Source organism: Caloenas nicobarica, chromosome 21, assembly GCF_036013445.1.
Source record: "Caloenas nicobarica isolate bCalNic1 chromosome 21, bCalNic1.hap1, whole genome shotgun sequence".
Lineage (NCBI taxonomy): Eukaryota > Metazoa > Chordata > Aves > Columbiformes > Columbidae > Caloenas > Caloenas nicobarica.
This window is the reverse complement of record NC_088265.1, coordinates 3309404-3326089: the sequence shown is the minus strand read 5'-3', so window position 1 is coordinate 3326089 and position 16686 is coordinate 3309404. Positions and strand designations below refer to the sequence as shown.

At 49.2% G+C, this 16686-nt stretch overlaps 1 protein-coding gene across 1 annotated transcript; it reads left to right on the top strand.

Moving 5' to 3' along the window:
• Positions 1 to 1041: 1041 nt before the first annotated feature.
• Positions 1042 to 15067, top strand: CD34 (CD34 molecule). Its single transcript, XM_065649694.1, has 8 exons — positions 1042 to 1317; positions 6058 to 6192; positions 6922 to 7205; positions 7336 to 7413; positions 10087 to 10234; positions 10535 to 10575; positions 11296 to 11460; positions 13181 to 15067. The coding sequence occupies exons 1-8, from the start codon at positions 1239 to 1241 to the stop codon at positions 13364 to 13366; spliced, it is 1116 nt and encodes a 371-aa protein (XP_065505766.1). The 5' UTR covers positions 1042 to 1238; the 3' UTR covers positions 13367 to 15067.
• Positions 15068 to 16686: the final 1619 nt, after the last annotated feature.

Here is a 16686-nt window from a genome sequence, read left to right as displayed (position 1 = left end):
TCATTTAGCTGTAAAAAGAAAGGAAGAATTTGGACTCCACTAGAGTTGTTTCCCAAATGAACGTTTTTTTTTTTTTTTAATCCCCAAACGCCAATATTTTTACTAAGATATTTCTGTTGTCTTTGGTGTCCCGAGACACAAAAATCAAGAAATGGAAACATCAAAGTTTTTTTTTTTTAATTCTTTTTATTTTTAAATCCATACTTCTGGAGATACTCATGTTTCTTTAAGGCCATGTTAGGATGCATTGACTCGGCCCCGTCCTGCCGGTTCCCAGGCTGGTCCCACACACATCTGTGGTGCAACCACTGGAGAACCAGAGAGCCAGGACCAACCATTTCCACTTGGTCAAGCTCAGCCTGGTAATAAAACTGAAGTCAACATTTCTACACTGCTTTTAATATTTCTAGAATGCGTTATTAATGGAAAAGTGCTCCAGGAAGTTATTTATTAGTCTCGAGTCTCTCTTCTGCTCCAGGTTTCAGGCAGAAGCTTTTGCTTGTGGGTTTTCCTCTCCCCCAGACCTTCTCTAGACCATTTCATCCGCGCTCGCTGTTTGACCCAAGTCAATTTAGTGAAGCTAATGGAGTTAACTTCTCTTCAGGTCAGTGATGATTTTGCATCCTTGAGTTCCTTGCTTAATTTGCTGAGAAAATTTCTGATTCCGAAGCCAGTTTTCAGAGTTTCCCCCCTTTCCCAGAGCATTGGCCGCAGCACAGCCCTGGGACCAGGCACGGGGCTCGCTGCCAGCAGCTGGACCTGGGGTTTCTCCACTTCTCTGCTCCCATCAGGTTGTGTTTACTTGGCTTCGAGGGAAGTTTAGCAGCAGGCTCCACCGTAATCCTTCCTTCCAGCTGGAGCCTTCACTTGGAACGGGAAAACCAGCAGCTCTCAGGAAAGAGTTAAGCCCAGGGAGGCTTTGGGATCCTTTGCTGGGGAGAGGGTTGTTCTTTTGTTTATTTTGAAGCTGCTGGCAGGAAAGTGGGGAGGAGAAAATGACCTAAGTGATAGTGAGGTTGCCATGAACCGTATAAAACCGTGAAATTCAAATCGGAGAAACTCCACCTCGCAGTCTTGAACCATAAGCACAACCCCTGAAGAGAAACCCACCCCACAAGCGAGTGATCTCAAAAAGGCTTGAACTCCAACCAAGTTACATGAGCTCAGAGCTGCTGCAGGACTGAAAACCCAAGAGCTGTCCCAGCCAGAGCCAGTTGGAGTGGGAGCTGTGAGCAGGAATGCTGTTCTTGGGAAATTTGAAAAGAATGAAGTGGAGGCAGCTTTTCTGGATCGCCTTCTGTGTGGTGGAGTTGTCTGGTGAGTACCGACTGCAGCAAATACGCGGGTGACAGTGACAGCGTGACAATGACAACGCATGGGGCAACTTCTCTATAACTTCTGAAATAGCAGCTTGGGAGGATGTATTTTAACATGCATTTAGTGGAGGCTGCAATTTCCCATTGCAGGGACGTTTTGCAGAACAACAGCAGACATCCTGGCCAACGTGCTGCAAACAGAAAATGCTGCTGGGTTGAAAAGGAATCGGGATATTAGAGCTCCCTGTAATATTGCAGATGACACCAGGGGATGCAAATGCAGCATGCAAAGCTGTGGATTGCAGCCACGGTTCCAGTTGTTTCTCAGGCTGCACTGGTGTAAATCAGCCTTTTGTTCTGTGGTGGGAACAGTTTCTGAAAATCAAATGAATCTCCATAAATATTAAAATCTCCTATTCCAGCGCTTCAAATATTCATGGTATGAAAAAGTGAATAGTAACACAGAGATTTTCTCTAGGTAGTACTTTTTAAGGGGTTATATTTTAGAGGAATATGATCATTTTGTCCCAAACCCAACAGCCATAAAGTAATAAAAAGAGAAGCAGCGCTCCGTGTGCTGCATAGTGTGCTGGGACAGGAGCCAGGAACCTGCGGGTGTCTCCTCAAATGTAATTTTTCCTTACTCACATGAATGTGAACGACTAGATCTATTGAAAGAATTTGCTGTATTTTGTTCTTCTTTTTCACGGTGCTCCTTTCATGTTTTCTTTGCTGCCAAGGTGTATCGCTCACCCGAGCTGTTGTGCCTGACCTTCCAGTCTATGTTAATTTTACAAGGAGGAAAAGAACCCTATTTTATATGAGAGAAATAGAATTCAGGACTGTCTGGATGGGCTGAAGCGAACAGTGAGTGAGGGTGTAAGACGAAGGTGTTTACCTGAAGTGCAAAATCCGAATTCCTTGTAGTACAAAGCAAAAGTGATACAAAAGTGATAAAAAGCTTTGCCTTTGTAAAGACAAATCTACCGGGCGACAGGGGGTTTAATGTTGCAAAGTGTCATTCATTGTGCTGGCACAGCCGATGCTCCACATTTCTGCAGGATGTTCTAGCGCTTTATTAGCACTCCCTGGAAAGTCGAGGAGGTTTATTTCTGTTGGGTGTTTATTTCTGCTGTGCAGAGCAGAGAGAAACCAGATTCTTGTCACCTCTTTGGGGACCCCAAGCGAATTAAACAAAGGTTCCAGTTGTGCAGCTCCCAATAGAAATCCCAGTTCTGGGAGGTTTGTGCTCAGGTTGGCTCCTGGCAGCGCTGACGAGGGTAGAATGGCCAGTTTCAGCTAAAAACACACATTTTACAGGGAAAATAAACCCCGTGTCACACCGGGCCAGGTCTACAATTGCCACGTGTGGACAGGGCATGGGAAGGATGGAGCTGGGTACCACTTAGCTGCTAATTTTGATCTGACTCCAGAGCAACGAGCAGCCTCGTCCAGGGAGCAAATCGCATAAGAAATCCTCAGTTCTGGGTTTGCCGGATCCTTCGGGGAGCTGCGGGGTTGCGATGAGTGCGGGAGAGGTTTGCGCCCGTCCCTGCTCCGCGGAGCGGGCTGATGTTCCGGGGACACTCGGGGACACTCGAGGACCCTCTGCCCAAGCTGTGGGGTGATGCCGCGGGCGGCTCGTGGTGGCAAAATTGGGTATTGATAAATCGCATGGGGAGCTGTCCTGTGCCTGTCTCAGAACGTACGTGGAAAAGAGAACATATATTCTATTTGAACCTAATGCAAACCTTTTAAAAAATATTTTATCTTTTAATATATTTTTTAAATTATTCTCTGGCCAACTTGATTTTTAAAAAGAATCTATTTTCTTGTAATTTTAAGGTGGTTTTTTTTTTTCTTTCCTCCGTTCCTTCTACAAGCTCTAAAAATCCGGGAAGAAAAAGGGACCTTAAAACTCCCAGCCGCTTGAGTTTAACATCCTTTAAAGGGCTGCACATCGTAACCGCTTAAGCCAGGGGCAACCCCGGTCCCTGGGAAGGTGCCAGAGAGCTCCCAAGCCCAAGGAAACCCTTGGTCCAGCAGCAGGGGGCTCGGGGGGCTGCTCACAGCCCCCCAGCCCGTGCGCCCTGCGTGCCTGCGGCCCCACACCCATATCCTGTCTGGGAGAAGGAAAAAGGGGGAGGGAAGGGATTTTTTTTTTTTTTTTTTTTTTATCAGATATTTCCAGAGGGAAGAGGGCTCCACCCGCTTGAATTCCTGCCACATGGCTGAGAGCAGCAGGACTGGAAAAGCGGGAGCGATGCAGCTGGAGGCCGCGGAGCTCCCCGGCTTCCTCACCCTCCTCTTCTGCAGCCGCTGGGACCGGCCGGACCGAGGCGCCGGGTCCGCCCTGACCCTGGGGTGCACTGGCTGAGCCTGGGAAAACACTTTGTTAAACACATAGAAAAGTTCAAGGCACGCAAATAAGCACCCAGTTTGCACAAGGTTTGCACAGAGATTCGTTTATCGGCACGGGGTGAAATTCCTGCCTGGTAATCCCCTGGAGTTGCACCTTCCACCTGGTAGGGATGGGGCTGCAGGGGAGAAACCCCCGTGTTTGATTTGTTGCGGGTGCAGAGTAGGGCATGATTTATGGAAACTTTTCTGCTGTTTCCTGAGTCTTTGCCACTGCAGAATTTTGCCTGTTGCCGTCCTGGTTTAGTGCTCAGGGATGTGTTGGACCAAATCAGCTACTTCAACAATTTATATTGTTGCTTTTTTTTTTCATTTGTTTTGAAACGACATACTTCCTAAGCACTATTACTGAAATATCTTTAAAAATCAGAAGCATTTACTTTTTAAAAGCTAGACAGGTAAATACAATAGGTACTATGGAGTACAGTTTTCTTTCGCATATCTGCATGCTTTTCCTCTCCGTATGCTGGCACTACCACGCGAAGATTTCTTCAAAGTTAATAAATGGCTTGGCTTAAACTCTCCAACCCTTAATACTAACAAATTGACAAAGTTTAGCAAAGCTAGTAAAAATGTGTGGTGCAATAAATGACCCACTTTAGCTGAGCACCATGCAGATTATCCAGCTCACATCTGGGTCGTTATTTATCTCATGAGCCCTAAGGTTTCAAAAAACTTAGCTGTGTTTTCTATAAAAGTGCCTGCACACACTACGACAAAGGAAAGAAAAAGAAATACTATGTGACAAGTCTTCTCATGAATTACACCAGGCAATAATCCAGGCTTCAATTTATGATATTCAGTGGTGAAAAGGCTTTGATTAGAAATACCTCTGGTGCTTTACAAACATCTGGAACAGTTAAAAGGTACTTGGGTGGCTGTGGCACTTGGGGAGGTCAAGTCCAGGCGCTATATTGTTCTAGTGATGTAAAGTTTCCTGCTAATGTCCATGCAAACACAAAGCTGGATGCCAAGCCTGGCTCTGACTTTGTGCTACTCATTATTCTGGGCAGGCAGTCATGCCTCCTGCTTTTGATTTGTTAAAATTCATCAGAAAAACTTGGTGATTTAACCAGTTGGAACTGAATTGCCTCGGAGAGGAGAAACTTCTCTCTGAAATAGAAGCTGTGCCAGAAGTTAAATCCCAGCTCCAGCCACCTGCGCTGAACCTCAGCAGGGCCCCCGTTTCCCCCCCGTGCTCCCGCGCCCAGAGCAGCTGCAGTGGGGATGGGGATGGGACGGAACACGATGGGATCGGGAGGGATGGGATGTACCTGCCCGTTGCCAAAATGCGCTGTGATCTCAGGCTTCGCTCTTCACCAACCGTCCAGGCCCTCTGGACGTGGTCCAGCAAAGTATGAGCATCCCAATGTACAAAAATCGCTGGCAGGAGGATGCTGCGGTGCACGATGCTGCGGCGTGCAACCCAGAAATGCGTGTTGATCGGGACCTGTCAGTGCTGCTCCATCTCCGAGGGTTGTTTGGAAGGATGAAGTAACTCTTCTTGGAGCTCAGGCTCCCCTGGGCACAAATACAAATGAAACAATGCATTTGGTATTATTTTCTCTTTAGCGTCTGGATAAGAATCTTAAACAGCCCTGGAATAGGGAGTGAAGCTGTTTGTTAAAACTGGAGATAGATCTTAAGGATAGAAAAGGTTAAGAAATGTGAAAAAAAGTGCGTTTTCACTGACTCGCATAGCTCATTTCAGAAGGAAAAGCTGGAAGTGTCATCTTTGTAACACACCAGGAAGCAATATATAAACTTTAAGTTAGAACAGCAAACCATTCTCCAAACATTCTGTTTTACCTCCAAAGATGTTTTTGCTCATGAGTCAGAGCTGATCCCTGGCCAATGGGAATGTTTCTATTTACTTTGAGATTGTGCCTGCAACTGCAAATCCAACTTATTTTTTTCCTGAGGCGCGCAAGCGATCTGTTCCAAGGCCTGAGTCTTTCCTCCAAGGATTATAAGCCCAACCTCCTATGAAATCCAGCTTTGTGCAGAGCTTTTTGCATCCCTCGATAAGCCTGAGGATGGGGCAGGATGGGGGTAGAAACGAGCCTGCCCTTCCCCAGCGCTGCCCCGGAGCCTCTGCAAGGGCCACACCAAAGTTTGGTACTCGCCCAGATGAAATGTTTAGTCTCCGAGCTTCTCCCATATGAGCTCTAAGGCAGCCTGCCATTTTGGGGCAAGAAGAAAGTGAATTTGTGAAAGCAGCTAATGCCTCCCCGCCCTGCCTACAGGGACCCACGGGGGCAGGCAGGGGCTTGGGGCTGGGATGGAGGTTCGGCAGCCCCTAAAACACCTTCCTCCACCCCAGGCAACGCTTCTGGGAGCCCGACGGACACCCCCGCATCGACGGTCCCGGCCACCGAGCCAAAAGGTACCAGCAGCGCGGCAGCCACCGCGGCCACCGGAGTCCCCAGCAGCGCTGGCCCAACGCCCGAGACATCTGGTAATCGCTCCCCTCACTCTCCCCGTGGCTGCTGGTAGCGTTTGCGCTAATAGTCAGATTTATGAAGTGCACAGGTACAGCTTGCCCTCAGAAACTGCTTGGTCAGTGTCCAGGTTGTGCTCTCAAAAAAGAGCCTGATGGGATGGTAATAACTTTAATCCTGTGCAGAAAATCCCGCCTGGGGCAGCCTGACCCTTCTGGCTTCAGGACGGGTGGCTTAGACCCATCCTTTTTAAAACAGCCAAGAGATGATGGGGCAAAATGCTCATTCATCTTTTATTTCAACGTACTTATTCTTTGCTCAGCAAATGGCACCCAGGAGGGGTCTGCCAGCCTTTCTGATAAGCTCTGAAGGGCTGTGAAGCAGGGACCGTTGCACAGATGGACGGTGCCTTTCTGTTCTGTTTGGAATCAGAACATCTTTCTGCAGATGCTGGGTCAAGGAGGAGGTGAGGGTAATGTAGGGAAGGTCGGGCAATGGCATCCTTGCTGTGGCGTAGTGTATGCCCAGGAAATTAGCCCATTGTAAACAGATTATAACGCGCATGTAACAATTAGGTAACTGAAGCAAGTCTAATGCGCGTTTCTTATACAGTCAATAACACGTTCTGGTACCGCTGGCTATGACAAATCAATATTGTACTTCAGTCATCGCAATGCCACGCATTGATTTTAGAGGACTTAAGCTTTCTCATGTATCCTTTTCATTGCATTGCTTCAAAACCGAAGCTGCGGCCGAGTCCCTGGCAGCCAGCCCCACGTCCCTGGAGCTCAGCAGCGAGCGGACGAGCTCGCAGCCCAGCCAGGCCCCCACACTGGTGCTGGGCACCCCCTCGGGGCCGGAACTTGGAAGCCAAGGGGTCCCCACAACCGAGAGCCCAGTGACAGGACCGAGCACGGTGGCAGAAACCCCAGGCTCCACGCCAGCTCTGATGAGTGATGCTGCCACCTCAAAGCATCTTCCCGCCTCGGGTACCACCACGTCACCGCACACAGGCGGCAGCAGCCCAAAGGTGAGGATGCAGCTGTGGGACCGTGGGATGTGGGACTGTGAGAAGACTGAACTCGCCTCACAAATCCCCAAGAATTCACTGTGTTTTGGTTTGTTTGTTGTTTTGGTTTTTTTTTTTTTTTACCTTCCAGCCCATCACATGCCACAATGTCAAAGAAGTGAGTGACACAGGAGCCATCTGCTTGCAGCTCAACGAGTCCAACACTTGTGTGAGTTGCAGCTACGGGTGGACATGCATCTCTGGGGGGAGGACATGCAGGAGGAGGGGGCTGCAAGCAAATAGCCAAGGGCAGGTTCCTGCGGTGCCCTCAGGCTTGCAGCGATGGGGTCCCCCACTGCACCTGGGGGGTTGGTTTGGGGTGGGGAGCTCACACTGTTACCCCTGGGGCACAGCATCTGAGCTGTGCCAGGCTGGCGGAGGTGGGGATGATCCCAGCAGTCCCGGGAGCATCCCAAAGGGATGATCCCAGCAGTCCCGGGAGCATCCCAAAGGGACAACCACAGCAGTCCCGGGAGCATCCCAAAGGGATGATCCCAGCAGTCCCGGGAGCATCCCAAAGGGATGATCACAGCAGTCCCAGGAGCATCCCAAAGGGACAACCACAGCAGTCCCGGGAGCATCCCAAAGGGATGATCCCAGCAGTCCCGGGAGCATCCCAAAGGGATGATCCCAGCAGTCCCGGGAGCATCCCAAAGGGACAACCACAGCAGTCCCAGGGGAAATGCCACCCGCTGCTTGCATAAAATCTCCTTTTTCATGAGTAAGCTCTGGGTCAGTTTAGCTTCTAAAGTACCTCCCACCATGTTTAAGGGGAAATTGCCTTTGTTCTTCTTCTTCCTCTTCCCTGTTGGGAAGGCGATAGCCTTTTTTTGTCTTGCCAGCCGCCCTAGGAAAGAAAACAGGAGCATGGATGGCAGATCAGTGTTCCCATCTGCACAACTCCTAAGGGAATCCCAGGCATTCTGTAACTGCCCTTGGCCTTGTGCTCCAAAAATGAGGGATTTGTAAAAGCAGAAAAGGGCCCAGCTGAGACACTATTGTGCGTGGAAGGGAAGAAATCTTTCATACAGGAGATGCAGCCTGCAACAGGGGGCAGATGGTGCTGGATCTTGTGGGACAGCAGGTTTGGCAATGCCCTGGCTATAAAATGACGATGATTAATATTACTTCTGCTGGTCAGCCCTGCTGCCACCACTTAGGATGAGCGAGTTCTTCCTCTGCTTTTCTCTGCAAATTGGCGATTAAGCCGCATTTAGATTTGCTCCTGTTTATGGCAACTGCACTTCAGCAAGAATTCCCATGGGAACTCCCCCGGGAGCGAGCGGTTCTGATCACAGGTGCCATCTACTGGGCAACGGCACCGCCTGAGCGCAGGGTTTAGATACATGGAATACGCATTACATACCTGCACTACAAAAATGGGTGCGTATATGACATACAGAATATCCTACAGAGTTGTTTCTAATTGCACATCCTCTCAGCTCTCCCCCATGTGAAAGGGGTCCGACTGCCCCACTTCCAGCTGCGTTTTTCTGGGTGTGTCAGCCCAAAGCAGACCTCTGCCAGGCTTCCACCTCAAATAATCATCGAGTGGGGAAAAACTAGCTCAGGCTCAGCAGCCCTGGGACCTGGGAACCAGATAAGAGCGTCTGCGAGGGGAGCAGATAGGAGGGAGCGTGCCGTGTCCCGCTTTCCTGCTGGCCTTTCCCAAAGCAAATGAGCAATACGCTGGCACCCGGCGCTGCTAATTGCAAAGGGAAATTCTGACACTCCGATGAGTTCTTTCCACAGCAGAGAAAGGAAAAATACACGCTTGGGTCTCTTGTTCCATCTTGGCCTTTCTCACCCCAAGCCAAGCTCTATAGAAACAGCTGAAAATGATTTGTTTGTTGTTCTCCCATGGATAAGTTTCTTCATTTTTTTTTTGTATGCTGAGAGGAGGTGGCAATTTGCGCACAATATGGACGCAATTCTAAGGCAAAGAGAGGAAGGCTCTGAGCTGCCTGGCTCTGCAAAACGCTGAGACAAGAGGGGTTTTTTGCAGCCCCACATTAGTGGGGACCCTCTGGGGCAGGATGGGGGGCTCAGCTGGAGCCGGTCTCTGTCCCGAGGGGGCGGGCACAGCCAAAGCTCAGATGATGTCCCCAGCTGGGAGGATGTTAAGGAAGCTGATAATGTCTTTTAGCAACTGTGGGCTCTGTCTCCAAGCCTGACAGTGGCTGAAAATAGACCCAAGGAGAAAGCCCATCCCGTCTGACCCAGAAATTGGCCCGCAGAAGAAAAAGGCTGCAGCTCCTCACTCCTCTTCCTCTTCCACCCAAGGGTCAGTCAGCCCTAAAATGTGAGAAATTTGTATTATTTTGCCTAGCCTTTGATCAGCCACCTAGCAAAAACATTGAAGACATTTCCTAAACAGGAAGGCTCAATGCTTCTTTGTTATTTCCCTCCTTTCCCAGCCCCTGCCTGGGACTCTGGAACAATAGGGCTCTTCAGGCGACTGTTTCAGTCTGAAAACTGGAGCGACTTGCTATGCAGTTCAGATCCTAAATTTAGCTTTGTTTAAATGCCGTTTGCAAGAGTTGCTAATAATATCTTCATTTAACTTAGTATCATTAAGTGAAGAAACAAGAAATGAGCATCTCCATTTTCTAGGTGTTGGTATCGGGGCTCAAAGCAGCAGTGAAGTGGGAGGTGAGGGTCTGACACCCAGGCCAGCGCCGTTTGTCACTTGTCATCGCTTCTGCTCAGCTCCGCACAGCCCAGACGAGCCACCAACACGCAGGGGGTCAATGCACAACACTACCAGTAGTACCACCAGCAGGAGACGGAGATTTAGTCGGTTTGGTTGGTTCGACGGCTGTTTGTTTTGGAAATTTTGCAGAAGCATTTTTTAGAGATGAAGGGATCGGACTTGTGGAGCGCGATATGCGAGGAGAGCGCCCGCCGTGTGCCCTCCCCCTGCCAGATCAAACTCGCCAAATCGGAGGTGGACCGTGACTGTCTGCTCCTCATCCTCGTCGGGGAGAAAGGTCAGTCGAGCTGGTTCCTCTGGTTGTCACTGATACCGCGGGATAACGACCTCGATCGGGGCAATGGGAGAGGGGACGCTTTGCGGGGAGAGGCTGTGGGACACAAATCCTCGGTTACAGGCGGGGACGTGGCTTCTCTGCAGCTCCTGCTCTTTTTTCTGGGGTCTTGCTGGATCCACGGAGTCGTGGTGTTGCCTCCAGAGCAGCGAAGGGGCTCACGGCTCCTCCATCTTCAGCAATGGCTCGTCGATGCTGACATTACCTCTACGTAATACGCCTCTTATATTTTAAACCTTGCAGATCCTGCTACAGATATGCTCCAGGAGTCTCACTGGGAGAAGGTAAATTCCTTAAGCAAATTCAGCTGGGGGAAAAAAAAAAAAAAAAAAGGGTGGCCTGAATGGCTGGAGAAAAGAGATGTTGAGATGGTCAGTTGAGGTTGAGACCTGAACCTGCCTCCGTCTCAGAGGTGCTTGTTGGCACATGAGATGGTTCGAGCCAACCACTGTTAGAGAATACAACCACTGAAGGCAGAAATGCTTGAAATTGTAAAATTCTGTAGTATTTTTATTTAAAAAAAAAAAAAAAAAAATAAAGACCTCAATCCCAACAATTACTCTTCGGATGTAATTGGTGCTCCGCTTCTTCAAAGTACCACGCTGACATTAATTAATTCCTCATCTCAACGCCCTGGCGAGGCTGCCGTCGGCTTGTAAAGCTGAGCTCCAGGTGCCTGTACAAACGGCAGCCAGCAGAGCTGCAGCAGCTCCGAGATCTTTCGGCCGCGCGGATGCTCTAAATCTCAGGACCTGAGCACTTTTGCCCAAGGGGGAAATTCTCCCTGTGCCACAGAAGATGCTGGGTTGGAAAAGAGACCTTGAGGATGTGAGAGCTCAGAGGGCAAGGGCAAAGCTCAGGAGTTGGGGTAGCAAAGCCCGGCTTTGTTTACGTGAAGCTGAGCAAGGAGGTGAAGAGCAGCATTGTTTGAAGCCTGTTCAGCAGATGCACATGTTTCCTGTTTGTCAGACTCCCAGCTCTCTTCGGTATTTTTTTTTTTCCAGTTTGGAATAAAATCCCTTAAACGGGGGAACGTGAGGAACCACCAGGATTTTTCTCAGAAGACCCTGATCGCCTTGGTCACATCTGGACTGATGCTGGCGTTCCTGGGCTTGGCTGGATATTTCCTGATGAAGCGGCGGAGCTGGAGCCCGGCGGGCGAGAGGCTGGTTAGTGCTTATCGATGGCAGAACCCCCGGTAGGGAGCAACCCGGGAGTCTTGGGGGGCTGTTGGGTCAGCCTGGGCAAGGCAAAGGGCTGGAGCAGGGATGCCAGACCATACAGGGTGAAGGGAAACAACTCTTGCCTTCTGAAATGAACTCTTAGCTGGTTGCTCCTGTGGGAAAACCACCCCTTTCTCGCTTGTACTTCTAGGTCTAACAGTTATTTTTGCTCAGCAGTAAGAACTCACCCAGCAAGACCCCTCCAGAGACATCAAAACCTTATAAATTTGTCATTAAAAGTGATGCACTTTAACTTTCCGTTCGCTGCATTTGAGTTACGTGTCTGTTTTGTACCGATGCTGTAATAAAGGCTATTCCTCCCCTCACTTAACAAGCCATGGTAATAAAATATATTAAGAAAGAAAGAAAAAGAAAATTCCTATTTCTATTTTCCCCTTTCCAGGCAGGCTGAACGCTGAGGACCATTCCCCACCAGCAACTTTTAGGAACACAAGCCCTCTGTAAAGTGAGGACCGGGCCGTGCTTTTACCCATCGCTGCCCGTGGGTGTTTGACCAGTTGTGTCCTGGGAAGCCAGGAGGTTATTTCATGGCCAGAAAGGATGTTCCCAAAACCTGCAGATGGGGAACCAAGGAAGTCAGCAAAGGGGCTGAGGGAAACCATGGGAAGCTCGGCAGTTTGCTCTGGGTGCTGGATGCTGCCGAGCAGACAAGGAGAGACGCTTTCACATGCCTCTCGTATCTGCTACCAGCTGGGAATTTGCACACGCAGCCCGGGACCACCAGTGCTCACTGCGTTGCTGTCGGACCTGCCATGGTCCAACACATGCGGGGTGCTCGTGGTGGGGAACGGAGGCAGCTCTGTGGTGCTCTGGGTCTCCAGAGGCCTCTGCTCCTCATACCCTGTTTCCCCAAAAATAAGACCCACGCTAAGCCCTAGTGTGATTTTTCAGCATTTTTGAGGATGCTCGAAATATAAGCCCTACTCCAAAAATAAGCCCTAGTTACAGTTCATTAAAAAAAGGTTAATTTAAATAATGTCCAGGCAGCTATACATGTAAAAAAAGGCATCTTTGGGAGCAAAAATTAATATAAGACCCTGTCTTATTTTGGGGGAAACAGCATAGCAGTAGCGGTACCAAGCCACGCAGCGTGTCTTTGCATCTGCTGGCACACCGTCCTGCACCTCTGCTGGCACCTTGCTGTGAGCTTATGTCTATTTACAGGCTGAAAGAAAGGACTAGGAAAGAAAAAAAAAATAAATAAGTAAAAGAGACTATTTCCATAGCTTTCATTCAATGGTGATCCCGACTTGGCCAATGTGGAAAGCAGAGGCGGTCTGTCACGGTGTAGCTTTGCAAACCCATGGCAGGGTCAGCTCCAAAACCTGGTTATGAGAAAACAACAAAAACTGACAGCTTCTCTTTTCAGGTCCAGGAGAAAAAAAAAAAAAATTAAAAAAAAATTAAAAAAAATTTAAAAAAAGCAGTTCCTGGCTAAAGTTTTCTTGCTTCATCTTGCCACGGCATGATTCAGGCGCTCTGTTGCCCTTCTGGTCAGCAAGAGCAGGTTCCCATGCCTGCAAGTTGTTTGTCCCTCCTGTTCAGGAAGCACCGGCAGCCAAACCGCTGCCTGCAATCAAAGCCAGTTGCCATCAGCCCTTTCCCTTCCCTAACTCTGCCTTTCGTGATTTATGTACCTGTTTAGGCTGAAGACCCGTATTACGCGGAGAACGGGAGCCAGGGGAACACGCTGTTGATGACGCCCTCCCAGGAGCAAGCTGAGGTGCAGGAGAAGCCAAACCTCAACGGTGGGACTCGGGAGAACGGCCAAGCGTCCTCCAAAAACGGGCACTCGGCCAGGCAGCACAGCCCCGCCGACACCGAGATGTGAACCGGGCAACAGGAGCATCCTCGGGGATGCGGGAGAAGAGAGAGGGTGAGAGTTTTCTATGGACAATTAGGGAATTGCAGAATTGTTGTTGTTGTTGTTTTGGTTATTATTTCTGTGAAGAACTTCAAAATCGGCACATTAAGCGCCGGAGCTGCCAAAAACCTGCTTCTGTGGCTCCTCCTGCTTCTCCCGTTGACCACACAAGACACTTTTTTGCAGCTGTTCTCTGCTTTTGTTGTTAGAAGAGAATGGGAAATGCAAGTGCCCTTTACCCCGAACAGCTCTGAAGCAGAGGCAGATTGAAGCTACAGAAGCCTTGAGCCAGACTCCAAGCAGCCCAAATTTTTGGTGGCAGTATGTTAGGCTGATTAAAATAGTTAAATTTCAGTGACAAAGACCTCTCGGGTTTCCAAGAATTTTGGTTGAGTTGTTTTTTATCTCACGTTTAAGTGCAGGATTTCTTCCTCTTTTGAGAACATCAGGCATTTAATCCCCCTCCTCGTGCTTTAGGTCTTTAGTGTTTCCTACTCCAGCAGAATTTGCTGAAGCTCTGTGTAAAACTTTCCACAACGAATTGAAAGCTGAAATGTGAATAGAGCTCAAACTTGTTTCTTTTTTCAGTCCTACCAGTACGCAGGTGGTTGTTTTAGAGTAAAAAAAAAAAAATCTTCCCCGGTCTCTTCCTGTCAGAGACTGGAGACGGCATTTGACGAGGCAGAGCCAGCAATCAATCATTTAATGAGATGAACATTTGATACAGCTGTAGGACTTTGGGAATAAAAGATGCTCCCAGTGGGATGCAGTGTTGGGCAGAAACCTGGCCCTGCTGTGGGTGTTTCTGCATTGGGTACATGGAGTATTTTTGCTTTGGCAAGTGAAGGGCAACCCCAAAATCCCAGCAGCAGGAGCAGATCCTGCAGCTCTGCACAGATCCTGCTCCCGGGCAAGCGGAGCTGCAAAATGCATCATTGAGCTACGTGCGGGGAGAGCTGGGGAGACCAGGGCTGGGCTTGGGGTCGATCCCAAGCAAGTGCAGCTTGTTTTTAGGGAGCCAAAGCTGCTGTCGTGCAAGCCCAGTGTTGCTGTGCAAGACCCCGAGAGGTTGCACTTCAGCAGAGGTCACTCGGATCGCAGTCTGTGCTGGCACCAGCAGCGACCTCCACATCCAAAATAAGGACAAAAAACGGCCCTTGAAGCCGATCTACCCTCTCTCTAGGGAATTTACCGCAACCTTTTCTGGTACAGTGCTTATAAGAACGACAGCAATGTCCATCATTATGTGGAGCTGTTTTCGTGGGTGCAAGAGTCATTTAAACACGGTTTAAAATATTTCAGGTTTTGGTTTGTTTTGGTGGAAATGGCTTCTCCCAAATCTCATTGTAAATAACCCAGGTTGGAGAGAAAAAAAAAAAAAAAAAAAAAAGTATTAAAAATCAGCTTCTCTGTTGTGTCCTTGGAACAACAGCGTGTTTATCCCACCGGGACGCGGCTCTGGCTGTGCCAGCGTGATGAAAGGACAACGCCTCATGGAGAGGTTGTTTCCCAACAGAAATGCTATGACTAAGGGCTGTGGCTTGTTCTGTGTCTTTCAACACACACGTCTGCAGGACAAGCGGCGCAGGGCGTGTTATTAAATCTCGGCGTTTGACTTTTGTGATGTTTAAGATGCCCGGTTAATTACCGGGTAAATAAATGAGACTGTGCAGGCTTGTGGAGTGGGATCTGACCTGGTATCGGGGAGCGCGTGTGTGTGTGTGCATGAGGATGAAGATGGAGATGAAGATGGCAATGAAGATGGAGATGACAATGAAGAGGAAGGCCTCGTCACTCCGTGCACTGCGAGAACCAGCGATGCTTCCCGCCTCAAAGCATTTGCAGGGTGATGCCCAGCGGTCCTTTAGTGCCTGTTCTTGTGAGGATGCTCGAGCTGTGTGGAAAGGGGGAGGTTTGGGGCTGGGTGTCTTCACCGGCCCAGTCCCCTCCTCTTTGGGATGCCCGACCCTTCCTGGTGTTGTTTGCTGGAGAGATGCACACCAGGTAAGGCTGGAAACCACTGCTGCCAGTTTTGCTACGGTTTGGGGTAATCTGACCTTTGAAAGATTGGCTGCAAGGGGAACAGATGCAGGAAAATGAAATTACTTTATCTCCCAAGGGCTCCGGCTGCTGCAGAGGCTTGTTTTGCACTGTGGGGTAGGACAGGGAGCTGGGATTGGCACTAATTTTTTTTTTTTTTTGGCAATTGTTTATCTAATCAGCACTACTGGCTGTATCCAAAGTAGGAGATCTAATCAAGCATCAGGTGTGTTTTTCACAGCTCAGGGTATGTCCTACAGCCAAGCAGAGACAATAAAGTTACAGTCAACAGCTTTGGCAAGACAAAAGCTTTCTCTTAAAACATCCAGATTGAGGGAAATGCCGAGAGCGGCCGTGGCCAAGCAGGGACGGGGCCGAGTCAGCGGAAAAGGCTGCGCTTCCAGCTCAGGAAGTTTTTTGCCTGTGTGTAAACACAGGCAGGCTCAGCTCTAGCCCAGCAGAAAAGGTTATTATTATTATTCCTTCCTTATCAAACCCATTGCATTCCTTCCTCGCTGGCCCCGCCGTCGGCCGGGCAGCCGCCTCCTCTCACCATCCCATGCTGCCTGCGGGCTCACAGCTGCTTTTGGGCCACTTTTAGGGGCTTTTGGGGCCACTTTGAGGGGGTTTTTGTAGGGCTAAAGCCACCTCAGCTTCCAACAGCCACCTGCTTTCCCAAAAACGTGGTTCAAGGTTGATGCAAGTGCTCTCACCTGGTTCATGATCCCACGTGCTGCTCCTATACAGCACATATATGTGTAGTTGGTGGGGACCATTACCTCGGCATGAAATGCCCTGGTGAAAATAATCTGCATGGAAGCATCCTCTGGGGAAGAATGGTGGCAAATAAAGGTGTTAAATATAAATGTGCCACAGCTATTAAATGGCATGTCCATGTCCCAGCCTGAAACAGAAGTGGGAGCTCTGATATTTGTCCAGGCAGCCCCCGAATTCTTCTGCAGGTTGAAATCCAAGACTTTTTCAGAGATGAAGGAATACCTTCCTACTCGAAATGCTACTGTGAGTTGAGGGTGGCTTGCTCTGTGCACTGCTGAAACAATCAAATTTATCAAAGCAAACAAGTTTTAATTAAGCCCCATTGACTCTGCCCCTCAGTGGATTTTCCATCCCTCTGATAACGAAACCAGCACAGCCCTCCCAGGTGAGAACACTCCTGCCCTGCAATCTCACCAGCCCTTCACAGCAAAGCAGCACATCCCAGGTGGGAGAAAAGCAGCTCCTGTCTC